Source organism: Furipterus horrens, unplaced genomic scaffold (genome assembly GCF_987537825.1).
Source record: "Furipterus horrens unplaced genomic scaffold, mFurHor1.1.pri manual_scaffold_3, whole genome shotgun sequence".
NCBI lineage: Eukaryota > Metazoa > Chordata > Mammalia > Chiroptera > Furipteridae > Furipterus > Furipterus horrens.
In genome coordinates, this window is record NW_028327173.1 from 167,782,351 (window position 1) to 167,800,090 (window position 17,740).

Below are 17,740 nucleotides of genomic sequence, written 5' to 3' on the forward strand. Positions count from 1 at the left end.
CGGGGCTGAAGCAGCACTCCTTGGCTCCTGACGCAGTAAGGCATCCGTGCTGCAGATAGCCAAACAATGACCCTTCCGCAGGGGCAGTCAAGCCCCCTTCAAAGCAGCCAGTGAGAGTTGCTCCCTGAAAAGTGTAGTGTGGAGTCAAGAAACAATCACAAGGCCACTGGGCCCCAGCCCTACATGTGCTCACTTTCTTGGAGGTCATGGTGAAGAGGGGGCCAGCCAGAGAAATTCATAATTAATTATGAACCAAACTCCTGGGAGCTAGGCAGATGCTGATCCAAGAGTACAAATCCAGTCCAGGCCAGACGTGGCCAAAAGGAGCTGCATTGGGCCATCCAAGGGATCAAGGAAAGCTTTTTGTCCTGATTATAAATTATACCCTCTCCCAATTCCCATGGCCTTTTTCCTGACAGATTCTGGAGGGGTTGGGAGAGGGTCAGACAGTGCGCCTCACCCAACCCCACACCCCACCACTTGACTGCTGATGCCTCCAAGATTACTCTGGCATCATCCACCAGCCTCTGATTTACTATTTTAAACCAAACACCTTTTCCAAAAACAAAACCTTATTCATTTGGACCAGTTGTTTTACTCAAGGAACAGGGGCTGTTACACACAGTAGAGATCTAGTGTCTGGAAAAGTTAGGTGTCTTTAGAAGAGGTTGGGGGTGGTGGTGTGGGTGGAGAAAGCCCTTCATTTCTGAGTGAGGTCATCCAGCCAGCCGGAGAAGGCAGTAGACCGTGGGGGGTTGCTGAAAGACCACTTGGCCAGTTTGTCAGACCTTGGGCCAAGCCATTGTATAAGCTTCCCAGTACTGGAAAGAAAGAAAGAAAAAAAATTGGGACTTGTGTTTAGCTTTGCTCAGGAGCCCAGAACATGCTCATAACTCCAGGAATCTCTGCTCTTCTCTGCAAGTGGAAAATATGACCCATGAGAACAAGCTTGACTGTGTTTGTGTGTCTAATTCCCCAGCCCCGTCACTAATAGGGGGCAGTGGCTCACGCCACCTTGTGACCGCTTTCCAGAGTCCCCTATGTCTCCCTGAGCAGCTGGCTCACTTTAATAGTTAAAAGATAGACAGCGGCCTCAAAATGAAGTACAAAATGTGCATTTACTGACATCTGCTCTGGGCTGCACTGGGCTTCTAGGAAGAACAAAAACAAATGTAAAGGGAAGCATGCTAAGGTAATCAGCAACCTGGAGCAGTTGTGGATACAAGATGTTCTTTCCAGACTTGGTAGAGAACTATAATTAGCCTATATTCAGTAGCTTAACATTAAATGTGCACTAGAGTACCAGATTCAGCAAAGAAATAACTTATTTACAGTTCAAGTAAAAATATTGGCGTTTATTCCTTTATTTCACCACCATTTATATGCATGAACTGTGATGAAGACCTTGCTTATGTCCTGTGGAGCAAGACCAGGAAATATGCTTTATATTGGTTATTTGATCTTCAACATCAGATTATCATATCATAAAGGTGGGCAAAACCATGCAAAAAGAAAAGGAAGGGCATTTCCATTGATGGCACTAAATGAAGAACAGTCAAAGTCACAAAGTTTGCCAATGGCCAATTTCTGGTGTTTCGTGACTCTTTTAAAGAAAGGATCAAAGGGGCTTTATTTTGCCACTTGGGGGTTATGTGCCAATCAGTATCATGGGACAAAGACAGTAAGTAAAAGGCATGAAGAAACAAAAACAAGCAAATTGCACCAGAACAGATGTGCTTAAATTAACCAAGTGACAGTTTGTGCATCAGTCTCACAATGGCTGTCACGAGAGGTCGGGGGAGAAGTACCACAAGACTTAGTTGCTCAGACCCTGCTGAGCAACTCCAGGAAACCTTAGTGAGGCCACCCTTCTGGGCCTGCTCTGGCTACCTCTACTTGCCTGCTGCTGCCTCTTGGAGGACACTCTTCCTCTGGCAGTGTTGGGGAAAGGGGATCGGACCTGGGTGCTTTGGAGGTACTGGAAGGCACTCTGGCGACCCACCTGCCTCTCTACGCAGTTAAAGGTGAGGGCCACTCCCACATTGCTCTTCATGATTCTGGAGGCACCATCGGATGTGCCATCAAAGCACCGGCTGAGAGCGATCTCCTTGGCTATGCGAGGGTCCTGATCAGTGACAGTGTAGATGCCATAGTTGTGGCCCAGTGGATCCAGGGGTGCCAGCATGGTGTATTCACTGGTGTCGTTGTTGACTGCCAGTGGTAGGTGGTTGACTAGGTACTCATGAAGCATGGAGTTTACACTGGCTCGATGGCAGCTACCTTGGGGGATGATCTTCACTAGTGTGCGGTCCACACGTTCCTGGTCATAGAGCATCCCACTGCATTTGAACTCCAAACAAGCAGATGAGACATTGGCCTGATTCCTATCCCGTGTGCTTTTCACATCGCGGATTCCATACAGCTTCCCTACAGTCTGTGGGTGGGTGCCCCCCATGTTGCGGGATCGCACATTCACTTCCACTGGCCCCACGATCTTCACCTTAATGTAGCAGGCCCTGAATTCCATGGGCTTGGGCCACCATGCCAGGTAGTCTTCAGTCCAGCTCATGGGGTCATCCTCATTGAAGGGGACAGTGTTGTAGTCATACCGATCCCCCTCAATCTGGTAGAACCGGAAGTGAGCTGCACTGGGCAATGCCTCCTCACATGCCCGGAGGTTCTCAAAGGCGTAGATGGGCCCATTGCTCTCCTCAGCTGAGTTGGGCCTTGGTTTGGCCATACTAATCTGGAAAGCTGTCTTCTTAACCCGTGGGTCCTCGTGGTCTGTCCGGCGGTACTTGAGCTTGTTGAGGTAAGGCTGAGGGACACCAATTGCATTTGGGTTGAATTTAGGAGAAGACGCCACTGCTTCCAGTTCTTCTCCAGACAGGCTTGCTAAGACATAGGCAGAGTAGGCATCAGGGGACTGGTCATTGCAGAAGGCAGGCAGACAGGCTCCATTGGGGCCTGTGATGACGCTGTCAAAGCGGCCCCAGGCCCTGGGGTTGGATGAGAAGCCAGTCCTGGGCTCCAAGTTGATCACAGAGACAACGACCCCCTGGATCTGCTCACTGGGCAAGAACCTCTCACTCCTGTAGGCTCTCACCTTGATATAGCATCTCCTGCTTTCAGGGACATCTAGGTTAAAAAGCCTCCTCTCTCGAATCTCCATGTTGCCCACCAGAAAGGTTCTCTCTTCCCTTTTGTTCCGTCTTTGGCTTTCAAATTTGAAGTCACCTTCCTCTTCCCACAGCCCTGTGTCTGGGTTGAGCGACCAGAGTTTCATCGTGGGCACGTGCTCTGGCATCTGGACCTGGGTCGAGTCAAGGTGAACCTTCACCTTGCCAACATTAAGTGACTTGGAGGTGGCCTCATCTGTGAAGTCCACAGAAAACATTCCATATGTCCGAAGGGGGAAGGTGTCTCCTTCATCATTGATGAAGTTCAGGTCACTCTGGGCAGCTGTGGCTGTGGAAATATTGCGGGGATCCAGGAAGGTCACACTGGCCTTTACTTTTCCTGTGTAGGGTTCCCCATTCTGCTTGTAGAAACTCTTGGATGGGATCTCCAGCTCAGCCACAGGGTCTTCACCATCTACCTCCCCCAGGGGGATAATGTTGGTCTCCATGGCCTCCAAGGTGATGGGCTCTTTGCGCCGAAGCATCTTGATCTCATGGAAAACTGCACTCCCCTTCTTGTTGAAGGGCAGCACTTTGGTGGTGTTGACAAACTTCTTCAGCCTGTCCACAAATGTGAGCACCAGCCTCTCTGTGTCCTGGGGGACTTGTAAGGTGAAAGTACCCTTGTAGCCAGTCATGCTCACACGGTTGCTCCCCATGTACACGTAGCCAAAGCGCATGGGTTCCCCATTGTCAGCGGCACTGACACGGCCTCGCACAATACTCCGGGTCTCTGTACACCGTTGGCAGTTACACTCCTTGGCCACCTTGGTGGGCAGTGTGTACCCACTGCACTGAATCTCCCTCTCCTCTGTTTTAGAGATGCCACAGCAGTTCTCCACAGCATCCTGGCACCTGATCCCATTATCCTGCTGCCCTGCACAGGTCTTGACAGGGCAACGGCCCACATCATAGTAGAAGGAGTTGGTGTCATTCTGGAAGCAATCATGGGGCAACCGGATAAGGTAGCTCTCAGGGACTGGGTTGCATGGAGTTTCATCAGGGGCTGTAGAGGAAAATGGTGTGGCTATTAAATGGAAGTTCACATCCTATACAAAGGGCACTTTAACATCACCTCTCTGCAGTACTTGATGGTTTTCAAAGTATTTGCACATCCATGATCCTGATTCTCACTGAACTCCTCTGAGGAAGATGGAACAACTATTGCTAATCCCACTGTATACATGGAGAAACAGAGTTGGTTGCTGAGGTCACTAGAGTAATCACTGTTGTTGAAGGTGTCTTGAAAATCTGTGAGTGTGTGTTGAGTTACCACCCAAACTGGGAGTGCTACTGGCGTATAATGGGTGGGGGCATTGCTGCACTGTGACCTGCAAAGCCCGGCACTTATCTGCATAAAAAATTTTTCTGTATCCTGCATGACTTTCTAGTAACCCACCAAACATTCATGTAGGTGGCAAACCTGTTTAAAAATTATCAGAGCCTAGAATTTTTTTTACTTGGCTTTACTACCTATTGAAGTTTTCAAAAATGCAATTACCATAAAAGTCAAACTAAGGTTGTTCTTTGTTTCGCTTGGAAAAGTACCAAGAATTGTTCCCTATCTCAGGAAAAATCATGTACCTACAACCTTACGTAAGGAACGTGAGCCACCAAAATGACACCCTGTTTCCATCAGTATTTGCAGCTATCACATTCACAGTGACTGGATTCAAATGCAAGTGTCTGACCTCTTGGTTGGCATTCTTGTATAATCATGCCCAAAACTTTACAGATTGAAATACAAACTATTTTGTATGAAAATTACTTTCTTTTTGCTTCTCCTCCTTCCTGGTATAAATTTGGGCTGTTGTGTATATATTTACTTGGCAATTACATGTAGTTAACTTATTATCTATATATTTAACTTCAAGATAAAAAAATATTTTTAAAATTTAAAGTGTTAAAAATTTAAAGTATTAAAAATAACTGTGACAAATAGGGAGAATTGGTCTTATGGGTTGGGAACCACAGCTGACGGGGCTCCGCTGTGGCCAAGGTCCAACTGTCCTGTGTCTTAAGGTCTGTTGCTCAACTTTCTTGGAGTTTGTAAAATTTTCTAAAATCCTTCCAATAACTTTTCTCTTCCTCTGCCTTTTGTTTGGTTTTGTTTAGGCCAATTACTAAGCTATTCTCCTTCTCACTCACTTTCCAAGTGCAGGTTTCTGATTGGTTTTGGCCCCATGTCTTCCCCTCTTCAGCTCACTTCTTGAAACTAGCTATAATCAGGACACCCTTTCTGGTAAAGCCCCTCAGTTTCCCACCTATCCATACCTTGGCTCACACTGGCCCCTTGATCTGGAACTCTCCCGCCTCCATACACACAGTCTCTGGTCATTCTTTAAGACCAGGGATTTACAACTTTGGCTGCAAATTAGAATCACCTAGGGGAGCTTTTAAACTGAGCATACGCAGGCCGCATCCCAAGGCAATAAAATCAAATTATCTGGGAGTAAGACCCGGGAATCAGTATTTTTAAAACCCACCAGGTGACCCTATTGGGAGGCCAAAGCTAAGAACCACGATTTAAGCCCCAGCTGAAATGCTGCTCCCTCAAGCAGCAACCTCAGGTCACTCCTACCTGGAGGGTCTCTGTCTCTCATCTATAGAGTCCCCGGCCTCTTATCTCCTGTTTCAGCTGCCTTGGTCTATCTTTACTTGCCTCTTATTTACAATTCGTCATCTCTCCTGGGGTGGCAGCCCTGTGAGGAGAGGATTGGGGTCTGTGACATCTGTACACAGCACAAAAAAGCTAGGGTTTTTATTGCCCAGTTATGCCCACTGGAGTGCTTCTCAGTCCTGCAGCAGGGGTTCCCCAGAGACCCTGATGGCTTACCTATGACGATCAGCTGGGCGACCTGAGACTTTGCAGCCCCAGCGTCGCTCTGGGCCTTGCAGAAGTACTCCCCAGCTTGGTCCCGCTGCAGGTTCTTCAGCATCAGCTTACTCTCATACTTGTAGAGGGAGGAGTCCAGCAGCGTGTTGTTGTGGTACCTGCAAGGGATGGAGAGGTGCAGCCTGAGGGTGCAGTGCCAGGAGCAAGCAGCCAGAGACAGGTGGTGGATGGGTCCCTGCAGAAGCCAACACTGCTTTTGACGTAGCTCATTCAAGAGCACTGACTAGCCTGGGAGTCAAGGGACTTGACTGAGTCTCAGCCCCTCCACTCACTGGCTATGGATCCTTGAACAAATCATCTTACCTCACTTAGCTCTGGCTTCCTGATCAATAAAATGAAAGCAGTGATTCCTAGCTGGCATCACAGAATCATTGGGAGGGTGAAACAAGACAGTGGCTGTAAAATGTTTGTGAAAGGGAAAGGACTTGCAGCCTCTGGAGACTCTGACCTTGTTTGCCTTTGTCAGGGAAGCAGGGCTGAGGAGTCTTGTTCTGTGTCCCGAGACCACGCAAGTCAGGGCCCAGGGACCAGAGCTGCTCAGTGAGGACCCCAGTTTCTAGAGGACCACAATAGGGCTTGCTCGCTGTCCGGGTGGCCTCAATCCTGCTGGCCCCCATTTAAAAATGCCAACTTCCGGGCTCTGCACTAGGGCCTCACTTGTAACTTGATTCTGTTGGTTAGTGTTATGATTAAAGCTCTGGTTGCCAAAGGAGCATCGGGCAGTGTCTCTGGCAGAACACTTACCAGAAATACTTGTCTGGACTGGGCTTCCCCGTGGCCTTACAGCACAGAGCCACACTCTGCCCAGCTCTCCGTGCTTTTGTCACCGGGTTTTTCACAATGTATGGAGTCTCTGGGACAGAAGACGACAAATGGTGTTTTGGGTTTTCCTTTGTGACAGATTCTCCAGAGCCACAAGTGTTAACATTGTATGACTTCACACACACCCCATCCCACATGCCACCTGCCCCTCTCCAAAGGTCCTAATTAGAGTACTGATTCAGAATCAAGTCCACCTCTTCTACTTCCTCAGCCTAGGACATGCTCCATGGCCTCTCAAGCAGCATCTAAGTGAAGCAGTGGAGAACCAAGGGGATCATGTGCCAGCCAAGATTCCCAAGCGTTGCCATTGAGACAGAGTGAGCTGTTTTAAATAGTGCAACATTCCTGTTCTGCTGCCTCCAACAGGATTTTCTGGCCATTCTGTACCATTTCTGAATTCAATCCCCCCTCCAGCCTTTCTCTCTCTTTCTGACCTCCAAACCTTACACTGTATTGTAACGACTATTTTATTTTTTAATCCTTTTAAAAATATTTATTTATTTTTAGAGAGAGGGGAAAGGAAGGAGGAAGAGGGGGAGAGAAACATCAGTGTGAGAGAGAAATATCGATCAGTCGCCTCTTGTATGCACCCTGACTGGGAACAGAACCAGCAATCCTGGCACGTGCCCTGACCGGGAATCGAACAAGTGACCTTCCACTTTGTGGGATGACGCCCAACCAACTGAGCCACACCGGGCAGGACTGTAATGACTATTTTAGCTAACGTGAGCCAGGGAAGAACTCATCTGAGGGAGTATATAGCAAGTGGAAAGGCCCTGAGGCAGGAGTGTGTCTGTGTGTTTGAGGAACAGATAGGAGGACATCGTAGCTAGAGCAGAGTGACTCAGTGGGAGCAGAGGGGAGGATAATAGAAGAAGAGAGCAGAGAAGTAAGTAGGGGAGCAGATGATGTAGGACCTTGTGGGTTATAGTAAGGATTTTGAATTTTACGCTGAGCAAACTGGGAAACCAGTTCCTACCACAGAAATCCCTTTATTTAAAAGTCCAGCCCTACTCCAGAGAACTTAAGTACCTGCCCTCATGAACTCCGCATTGATGGTAGCTGACTTCAGGCTAGTCTTGGGCATTGTGAGCTTGATGGGAACAAACTTCGCCTTTGTGATCTTCAGGGTTGTTTTGCCATCTGGGCATAAGCCAGGAACTCGGAATCTCCCACTACTGTCCGTCTTGGTCAGTGGCTTAAGTGTCTTGGTCAGCAGATAGACAGTAGCCCCTGAGGCTGGGGCACCCCCAGGAAAGGAGACAGCTCCATACAGCACAAAATCCTGGCACATGCAGGCATCACAGTCAGCATTCACCTGGCCCATGGGGCAGGTCAGATCACAGGCTGTAGAAGAAGGGGCCACATCAGGAAGGCTTATATAGATTCTGGCCCTCCTTCAGCCACATCTCAACCTGTGGACTCACATATGCTTCTCCTCCTCCTTCAGCCTTTGTTACCCTCTCTTATTAGTCTGCATGACTAATTCCTACCCAGCCTTCAAGACAGCTCAGGATACCTCCTCTAGGAAGTCCTCTTTGATTCCCTTAAGCTATGATAATAGACCCTGCTCTGTGCTCCCACATTATCCTGCATATCCCCCAATCAGAGCACATAATAGATGCTCAGTTAATACTTGATGGCTGAATGAATGAATCCATCTCAGTCTGACCCTCTAACCTATTCTAGGCTGCTTCAGCCTCAGCCCCACACTCTTCTAGGAGCAAGAGAAGTACCTGTACAGGCCTGTTCCACACAGAGCCGGCCCTCCTCAGTGGCCTCACTGCACAGCGACACCGTCTCTGCCAAGCAGGTGCGTGTTCGGGTCTGGACCCCAGTGTGACCACAGGCAGCAGAACACTTACTCCAGGGAGACCACGAGCTCCAGGTGCGGTCCGTGCCTCGGTGTAAGGATCCTGTAAAGCAGGATCAGCAGACAGTATGACTTCCCTTCCAAGGGGACTCTGTTGGGAGATCTGACCCTGAGGCTGGTTTTTCTCAGAGAGCAGGGCCTCTGTTTATATTATAGCTGTCACCAATGTGCATATTTACTGCAATAATTTTTCCAACAGATGGAAGTCAAGTGTCTTGAGGAAGTGTTGTCCCTAGTTTGCACAAAGATACCCTATGGGCTAGGGGTGGCCCTGAGAGGGACTTGTTGGCCAAGCACTGGGACTTTGATATACTGTCCCAGGCTGTGCAGGGGCAGTACCAGCTTCCCTCTCCACCAGTATGGAAATAGCTATCAGGGCCCGCGACTTTGGTGATTTAGACATCAAGCCCCCTTCTGTCTACCATCCTCACCTCTGGCCTGAGGCCTGTGTGCAAGAATGACGGCCTCAGACCTTGCCCAGGAGACGTTGCCCAGCCTGAGCCCCTACACTCCAGGTAGCCGTCACTGCCACCTGGGCCTGCAGGGCCAGGCTGTGTGCACTGGTAGAACCCCAGGAGGGGTGAGTGCCCATCCACCAAGTGGGCAGGCCTGCAGCTGGCTCTGTATTATCCAGTGCAGGGAGGGAGGATGTAAAGAGCATAAACTTTGGATGCTGCAAACACAGACATGGATTCAAACCAAAGCTCTCCACTTACGGCTGTGTAATCATGAGAAGTTACCTAACCTCTCTGAACCTGGAGTAACTTGTCAACATAGAGATTCCTCACAGGTCAGTTGTAAAGTTTGAGTGATGTAGATAATTAGCACAGTGTCTAGCACATAGGAACTAAATGGAAACTAACACTAAGTGACCGTTCACCTGGGGTAAGCCCTCTAGATACATTATCTTACTTAATCCTCATAAAGAATCCCTATGAAGATATGCTAATATTACCCCTGTTCTATATGTGAGAAACTTGAGGCTCAGAGAGCATCAGGACATTTGCCTGAGGAATACAGTTCAGCTGGCAGCACAGCTCAAGAGTCTGTGGTCTTCACCACCATGCCACATGCACCCAGTGAAGTGGATTGAATGAGGGGCACCCAGAAACACAGAACGCTGCTGGGAAGATGATGGCTCTCATGACACTAGTGCGTCATTAGTAGGGAGTCAAAGCATGTGCATGTGTGATACCCAGAGTTCCCATGGTCAGAGGCAGGACAGGGAGGGGAGGCGGCGTTCAGGCTCACCTGGTGGGCAGAGGAAGCGCACGGTGTAATTGGAGCAGTTCTGGCCAGGCCGCTGCTCCCTGTTGAGGCACCAGAAGCCCTCACGGGGATTGCCATGGACCACCTGGCCAGTACTGCCTGCAGGTATCCAGTCAGTGGTCCGCGCCTCCAGCCGCAGGGGCCGAGCACACACACGGTCCCCATAGTAGAAGTGAATAGCATCCAGCCGCTCAAAGTCACCCTGTCCACCTGGGTGGTCAATGTTGAACCACGTTGTCCACTTGCCAGGACCTGAGAGATAGAGCCATGTGGGAGAGGAGCCAGGCCCTGGAGCCCCAGGTAAGCTCCAATCCCCTTGGGGATCACCCCTGATATCATTCACGCTCCCACCCAAGCCCCTCCACTGGTCTCAGGTCCTGTCTCATCTCTCTCTCCAGCATGTCTCCAATCTCCTGGCCTTTAGCACCCATCCTTTCTATCCTCATCACCCCCCTCTCCTCACCAGCCTATGCTCTGGCCTCAGCAAGTCCTCCAGCATTCCTGAAACATATAAGGCCGCTTCACACTCCTGGAGTGTCCCATATACTAGGTCACTCTGCCTGGACAAAGATGTAAGCCAAATGCTTTGTAAAAGTGGGTTTCCATGCAACCCTGACATCGTGGCCTAGCTCAGTAAACACCTCCCTGGTGATCTCTCCCAGTTCCAGCCACAACTCACTCTCCAGGGGATCCAAAGGCTTGTCAAAGGTGCTGAGGGTCCTCTTCCCAGGTTGGACTCTTCTCACAGACTGGCTGAGCATCATCTGCCTCCCTGAGAGCCAGGAGAAGTGAGAGGCCAGACCTGTTAGTCACCAGCACCCAGCAGGGTCCTGCTACTTGCCTCTCAAGATGTAAGGAAGCAGTGTGAGGTGGTGGATGGAGCATAAGCACAGGACATGTGTTCGAATCTCCACTTACTGCCTCTGCAACCTCATAAGAACTTTATCCCTCTAAAGCAGTTTCCTCATAAAATAGTGCTGCTTTGATAATCACTACCTCATAGGGTCCGGGGCATATTTGGGGCGATAATGAGTGGGAAGGGAGCTGGCATGTAGTACACGCTCAACAAACAGTCGTTCTTTTTGCTCTTGTTCTAGAAATGGATCCTTGGAGGATGTGGAGCAGCCAGCGGGTGGGAGCTCCTACATTAGGGTCTGGGCCTGTCCTTGCCAGAACAGCCCTGTTTTCCTCACCCGTAAGATGGAGACATTAATTTCCACCTCACGGGGTGATCTGGTTGACATGAGGAGTCCGTGAGGCCACACAAGTGAACATCTCTAAAGTATATGAAGAGTCAGAGCATGAGATCCAGTGACTTTGCCACTTCCTAACTGTGTGAACTTGAGACAGATATTTAACTCATCTGACCCCTGTTCCCTCATCATAAATTGAGGACAATAATAGTTCTTGCCTCAGAGGATTGTGGGGATTAGATAAGCTCATCCATAAAATCCACTTAGAACAAAGCCTAGCATTCAGTGCTTGCTGAATAGCAACTCCTGGTAGCTCTATGTGTGGACAATAGATGTCCATCTCCCTTCACTCGGTGAAGTTGGCTTTGGGAGTCCACCCGCCCCCTAAAGCATATTTTTGGCCTACTTGGAGCAGTAGTCTTCAATTTTCTGACCCCAGGGTGGCAGAGCCTGCCTGAGGATGGGTCTAAGGCAGCTTCCAGCCCCACCCCCACCCCAGAGGCTGGTTGGAGCTCCAGAATGTAAAGGAGACCAGAGAGCAGAGGGTTGTGAAAGCTTTGAAAGGCAATTAACTCTCATGTGAGGAGCCAAATCAGAATTCTCTGTGCCATTTAATTGGGGTAATAGGAGCTCTTTTAATCAAACAACTCTGATTTCCCTTCAGATGGTTGAATTTTAATCATCCACACAGGCAGCAGCTGTCAGGGTGAAAAGAGCAAGGCAGGAAGTGGGCACACAGGGTTTGGCAAGAGGTTGAGCCAGCCTTTGTTCCTGGATCTGTGGTCACAGAGCCTGCAGGGCATGCAGCTTTAAAAGAGGGGTGTGAGCAATTTATTTATTTATTTATTTTGCTTGACCTGAGTACATGGTTAGAAACCAGGAGAGAAAGAGGAGATGGTAGAACTCCCAGGGTAGTGCTGGAAGCTCTGATACTTGGATGCCTTGGAGAGCCCATTAAGCACATTCTCTCTACCTATTCCTTGGAGAACTGTGTCACCAGAAGATGGGGTTAGAGGACAAGGAGACCAGAAGAGGTTCTAGTGTCTGTGAAATTTGGTTTCAGGGTCTAAATGAAATTGAGCTTTAGGCCAAAAGAACTTCCATGAAACTAACACCAGATTGAACTCCAAACATGCTTCTGAGAACTCAGTGATTCCCTTGCGATTTCCTTTTGCTTTGGCTGCCAGGAGGCTCAGAGCTAAATTTATCACACAAGGGTGGTAACCCTCTTATCTTTTTGGCTCTTTCTAAATGACAGCTCATTCTTCTCCTCATTTAAAAGATTCTGTCCTATGAGTTTTACTATTGGGAACCATCTTAAATCTTTTTGGGGAAACAAGTAGGGTATAAATTTTGAATACATCTACAAACCAGCCTCATGTCTTAAGGCAGATGCATAGTTGAGTCCCAAAACAGACATGACTACTATGTCAAGTCAGGGATTTGGGAGACAGCAGATACTTAGCCTGTACCCAACACAGAGGTGACCTCCAGGATCAGGAAGAAGAACACCCAGGCCTTGGTTCCCACCATCTTTCCCGCAGGGCCTGTGAGGAGCATGACGGAAGATGGGTGAGGGTGTTTCACAGAGTCAGGTTGTCCCAGGAACGTGGTTCCCGAGGAAGCTTCTCAGATCTAATGACCTGCAAAGAAACAAAGCCTATCAGGTTCCACATTTCTGAGTCACCTCCTATGGCTTCAGCAGAATTACTTCTTGCCCTATCAAGGTGGAAGGGTGGACAGAGGAAGTCTTGTGGAAGGTGACCCCTGCCAAAGTTGCAAATGCAGGGAGATGTGGAGGCTCAGAATCTGAATTCAGATGAGGCAGATCTGGATTCACACCCTGGGTCCAGGTGCTAGGGTCCCTCATTGAGATGGGGCCCAAAGGAGGGTAAGTTCCTTGCCAGTGAGGAGGAGCCTGGGCTCACTCCCAGCAACCTCTGGGTGAGTCACTAATCACTTCCAAGACCTGGGTATGGGGGCATGTTTTGCTACCCTTTGCTGGAGCTCACATTCTTGCATAAAGGGGCTATGTATTAAGGCTGTAAAGCCCCAGCCCCATCTACAGTGGCCTCTCACAGGGCAGGCAAGCTGCAGGGCACACATGCTTCAGACATACCGCCTCCATGAACACATTCCCAGATGTGTACAGGCTGCAGCTGGAAGACATTTGTGGCCTGCTTACTTGGGGTCTGTCCGGGAGTTACTCAGCCAGGAGCCCACTGAAGGAAAGCAGCGGGATGGATGCACTGTGAGAGTCCAGGGCTCCCCAGTAAGTACAGGAGCGGGAAGAGGAAAGCAACCTGGCAATGAGGACAAGGACCCGTGGGGTGTGGCCCAGGCTCCTGTTCATCCTTCTCGCTCTCCAGAACTCTGGCCATCCCAGAATCTGACCAGTTCTTAGAGGTTTAGAAATGGTTCCCTTCAACTTCCAAAGTTCAAGATATGGTGGGAAAGGGGAAGATTTCTCCTTTCTGGACAAAAGATTCAAAAGTTCGTAGCTGTCCCAGGGGAAGAACAGACCAATCCCATATTTTAGGACATCTAGCTCTAAGCCTGCTATCCCATTACCAGCTGTTTCTCAATCCAGGGAACAGAGGCACGGGCGTCCCCAAGGTCTCCAGCTATTACGCGCCTTGCCCCATGCTCCAGGCCCTGAGCAGGGAGCGGAGCGCCCTGTGGCTGCGCAGCATTCAGTCTGAGGCCGCTCCGGGACTGTCCGGGAGGCCAAGGTGGCCTGAGGTACCTTGTGGAAAAACCATTTCCCATCTGGCAGCCCACGGAAGTTTCCTCAGCATATGCTCTGCTGGTTAGGCGCCCCATCCTACAGTCCTCAGAACTCTCAGACAAAGCAGACTGGCTGACCGCAGGCAAGAAGCAGGGCGCCCAGAGGTACAGAGCTCCTGACTGGGGTCATCTGAGGACCCCTGACCTCAGAAGGGGGAAGGAGAGGACTTTGGGCCAATGGGGGAAAAGAGAGAACTCCAAAGCAGAAAAGGGGTGCTTCTCTAGGGGAGCTGAGGGGCAGTCAGGGGAGGGCAGGAACAGCTGAGCTGGACAGTGAGGTGCAGGGACAGGGTGAGGAGAAAGGGAGTGGAGCTCACCGTGTCCTGGGCAGGACTTCTCGGCTGGGGGGGTCCAAGCTTTCGTCTCTTCAGCAGCCCAGCCTCGGGGCCTTATATAGCACAGCTGGTGGCTCAGGCCGTGGCAGTGCGCCACGGGAAGCGGCCGGGAAACCAGATCTGAGCATGAGGAAGCTCAGCCTCTCTCTCCCCTCCCCACATCCCAGGCAGCTCCCAGAGGCTGGGATTTCACTTCCAGATCCTCAGGGGGAGATGCCGCAGGGCCTGGTGATGGGCCAAGTGGACAGCGCGCTGCCTGGGGATCCACAGGCCAGAGCAGAGAGATGGGTGGGGAGCAGGGGTGGGCACTGGGAGCAGCCCTGGGATGAGGCCAAGGGGAATTGTACATCTGGGCGGGATTTCATGGCTTTGCTTGCCGATCCCCCACACTCCCCTGGCTGTGGCCCACTCATGCAGAGAAAGGACTTTGTTGGTTTTATCACATACTTCAAACTCTCTTAGACACACAGGCCACTTGACCTTTCAGCTGGGTGTGCCTGGTTGGAATTGGACGAGGACTCAGCTTCTCTGGCCTCTGAGGGCGCACTCAGAGATCCTCAGAAGGGACAAGGAACAAAGCAACTGCAGGGCACAGGATGTTACCTGATGGGAACAGCTCTTCCCTGACCCTACCTACTTCCATCTGGGTGCCTGTCTGTGTCCATTGGACCCCCAGGACCCTTGCCTGGACTCTCTGAGACCCTGGGCTGGTCTGTGACTATGCATCTGACTCTGGGTATAGGCAACCACCAGCACCTGATCAGCCTGGTGGCATAGCAGCTGCCTGTGCTTTGTGAGTTCATCCGTCTCCCCCTCAGCATGAGTTTGCCTGTTGTCTCAGGCAACGGTTCTACAATTTTAGCATTTGTCAGAATACCTTGGAAGGCTTCTTAAAACACAAATTGCTGTGCCCCACCCCCCGAGTTTCTGACTCAGTAGATCTGAGGGGAGGTCTGAGACTTTGCATGTCTAAAAGCTCCTACGTGCTATTGACGCTGCTGGTTCATGGACCACACAGGATAGAGTTCCAGCTGGAGGCAGAAGATGGGGAAGGGGTATACACAAGTTGCCAGGGGTTGCCTCCTGTCCCGAGCTCATCCAGCCTATACTGGGCTTTCTGCCTCATGCCAGGGCCTGGAGATAGAGGCCAGGCCCCTGTGGCCTTGCCCCTACACCAGCGTCAGCTCTCTTTTTCCAAACACCCTCATCAAGCTCCTGTCTGGGGCAGGCTCTAGGCTGAGCACTGGGAGGCCACAAGGATCCTTTCCCTAAGTGGGCCTGAGCTGTGAGCTGCACAGAGCTAGATTGGGGGAAATCTGAGACTTTTTGGAGGGAGAGGCTGCTGTTCTCCTAAGCCAGAACCCCAAGATAGACAGACAGACAGACAGGGCTTGGGAGGCAGCCACAGGTCTGGACTGTCGAGCGCCTGACCTGAATGGGTCAGCCCCAGCCATAAGTGGCCATCTGGGGCTTCTGCAGGCCAGGCTAGTCTGCAGTAGCTCCAAGCCTCTGCCTGGAATGCACTGGAAACCTATCAGTCACCCCACCCGTGTCCAGGGGATTGGGAGGGCACTTAGAGCTCAGTGTAGCCAGGCCACCTGTGACCCAAGCATATGGCCAACGGCTCTCATGCTGCTGAGGGGAAAGGAGCTTGAGAACACTGGGAGGGGTCTTCCCTGATGCTGGTGGCTGCCGAGGAAGATGCTGTCTCTAAGACACTGTCTGACCACCTTTCCCATGCTCTCATCATCGCCCCCCTGTGGCCTGGGGAGGCTTTGCAGGCCTGGCTAGGGACAGGCCACGATGATTTCCCGGGACTGGGGCACTTGACGGAAGCTCTGAGTGACCATCAAGGTCCGCTGGACCCAGTACCTGGAAGCTAGAGGCCTGGAGTCCAGGGTAGTGGGAGAGATCCTCTCTGACCTTGTTCTCCTCCCTGTCCTAAATACATTCTGTCACTGTGCCTTTATAGTTTTATTCCCCAGCTTCCTAATTTGAAATACAGCCCTTCCTCTCCACCAGTGTGAACCTTCCCATCTTGCAAAGCCCCATCTCAGTCTCCTCCCTCCTACCACCCTCTCTGACCACACAGGCCCACCTTGATTATTCCTTCTCAGGTCTCCGATGATAATGTTTGGTCACATGTACATGACGCTCTGTAATTTACTAAGCACCTTCATGGTCATTACCTCATCTTGAACCTCACAGTTCAGCTAATCAGAGATGATCACACCCATTTTACAGAGGAAAACTGGGGCTCATGGAGGTGAAGTCACTCAGACAGTAGGTCTTGAACTCAAAGTTGACCCTGGGAATAAGCAGTCTTGTGTAGACCTTGTCATGAGGCCCTCAGCTCAGAGTGGTCACCATGGAAATCACACTCCTGCTGCTTCTCAGTGAAAATATGCTTAGAAGAGCCTGGGTCTGTCTGCCTGGCACACATACCCTGCTTCTTATACATACACTAATTCTACAGATGTTCCCATCTAACATGATCCGGCTATCTATCATACTGTGGTGGGTTAAATAGGGTCACAAATTTTCAGTAACTCTCCCATTATGAGGTGGAGTCTATTTACACACTCTTTTTGGCCTGGGATGACTTTGTCACTTGCTTTGAATAGAAGAGTATGACAGAAGTGACACCTGAACCCAGGTAAGACCAGCACAGGAATGGCACAACCAGCCCAATCATTGTTATAATCTTCTGAGTTTTTGCAGGATTTGTGTGCTTCAATAGATAACTGCTACACACACTCAGAGGAAAAGCTCTTTCAGTTGCAAGTGACAAAAACACAACTGAGATTGGTTTAAGCAGAAAAGGAATCTGATGGTTCTCATGACTGAAGTCCTGAGAAAAAATTGGATCCAGGTTCATGTATCATAAGGACTGTTCTCTTTCCATTTCTCAGCTGCTTTCTCTGAGATTGCTTTATTCTCAAGGAAGCTGTAGCAGTTTGTATTTTCCAAAGATGGCTGCAATGATAGCTTCCATATCACATGACCTTGTAAAATGTGACTGCACTATTTCACCATCAAGAGATAGAATCTAGGAAGTATTTTAGATCTTGCTCCCTGGCATATGTTATCAGTTTGGTTCATATAAACTCTTATAAGCATTATTAAAAAGAAGAGGTAGAATCCAATTTCCCTCCCCCTGATCTGAGCTGGCCTATGACTTGTTTGTAACCAAAAATGAGGTGGACCTTTAAAACTAGGTCAGAAAAGATCATGCATCTTCCATTTGGCTCTCTTGGGACATTTCCCTTGGGTAAAGCCAGCTGGCATTAAAACAGTCTGACTACCTTGAGACCACCACACTAGAGAGGACTGGGGCTGCTGTTCTGGTTAATAGTCCCAGTAGGGTCCAGCCTTTCAGCCCTCAC

General features: G+C 50.0%; 1 protein-coding gene across 2 annotated transcripts; it reads right to left on the bottom strand.

Annotated features, from left to right (window-relative positions):
* Positions 1–592: 592 nt before the first annotated feature.
* Positions 593–14,524, bottom strand: CILP (cartilage intermediate layer protein). 2 transcript variants are annotated; one of them, XM_090270777.1, is made up of 10 exons: positions 14,337–14,524; positions 12,705–12,875; positions 10,719–10,811; positions 10,022–10,291; positions 8,634–8,813; positions 7,930–8,244; positions 6,820–6,928; positions 6,016–6,173; positions 2,003–4,185; positions 593–821 (listed from the first exon to the last, which is right to left on the bottom strand). In XM_090270777.1, exons 2-10 carry the CDS (start codon positions 12,790–12,792, stop codon positions 783–785), a joined length of 3,435 nt encoding a protein of 1,144 aa, XP_090126903.1. In that variant the 5' UTR covers positions 12,793–12,875; positions 14,337–14,524; the 3' UTR covers positions 593–782. The 2 variants fall into 2 exon arrangements, with proteins under 2 accessions (XP_090126903.1, XP_090126902.1); XM_090270776.1 differs by lacking the exon at positions 593–821 and having other exon boundaries at positions 1,750–4,185; positions 14,337–14,522.
* Positions 14,525–17,740: the final 3,216 nt, after the last annotated feature.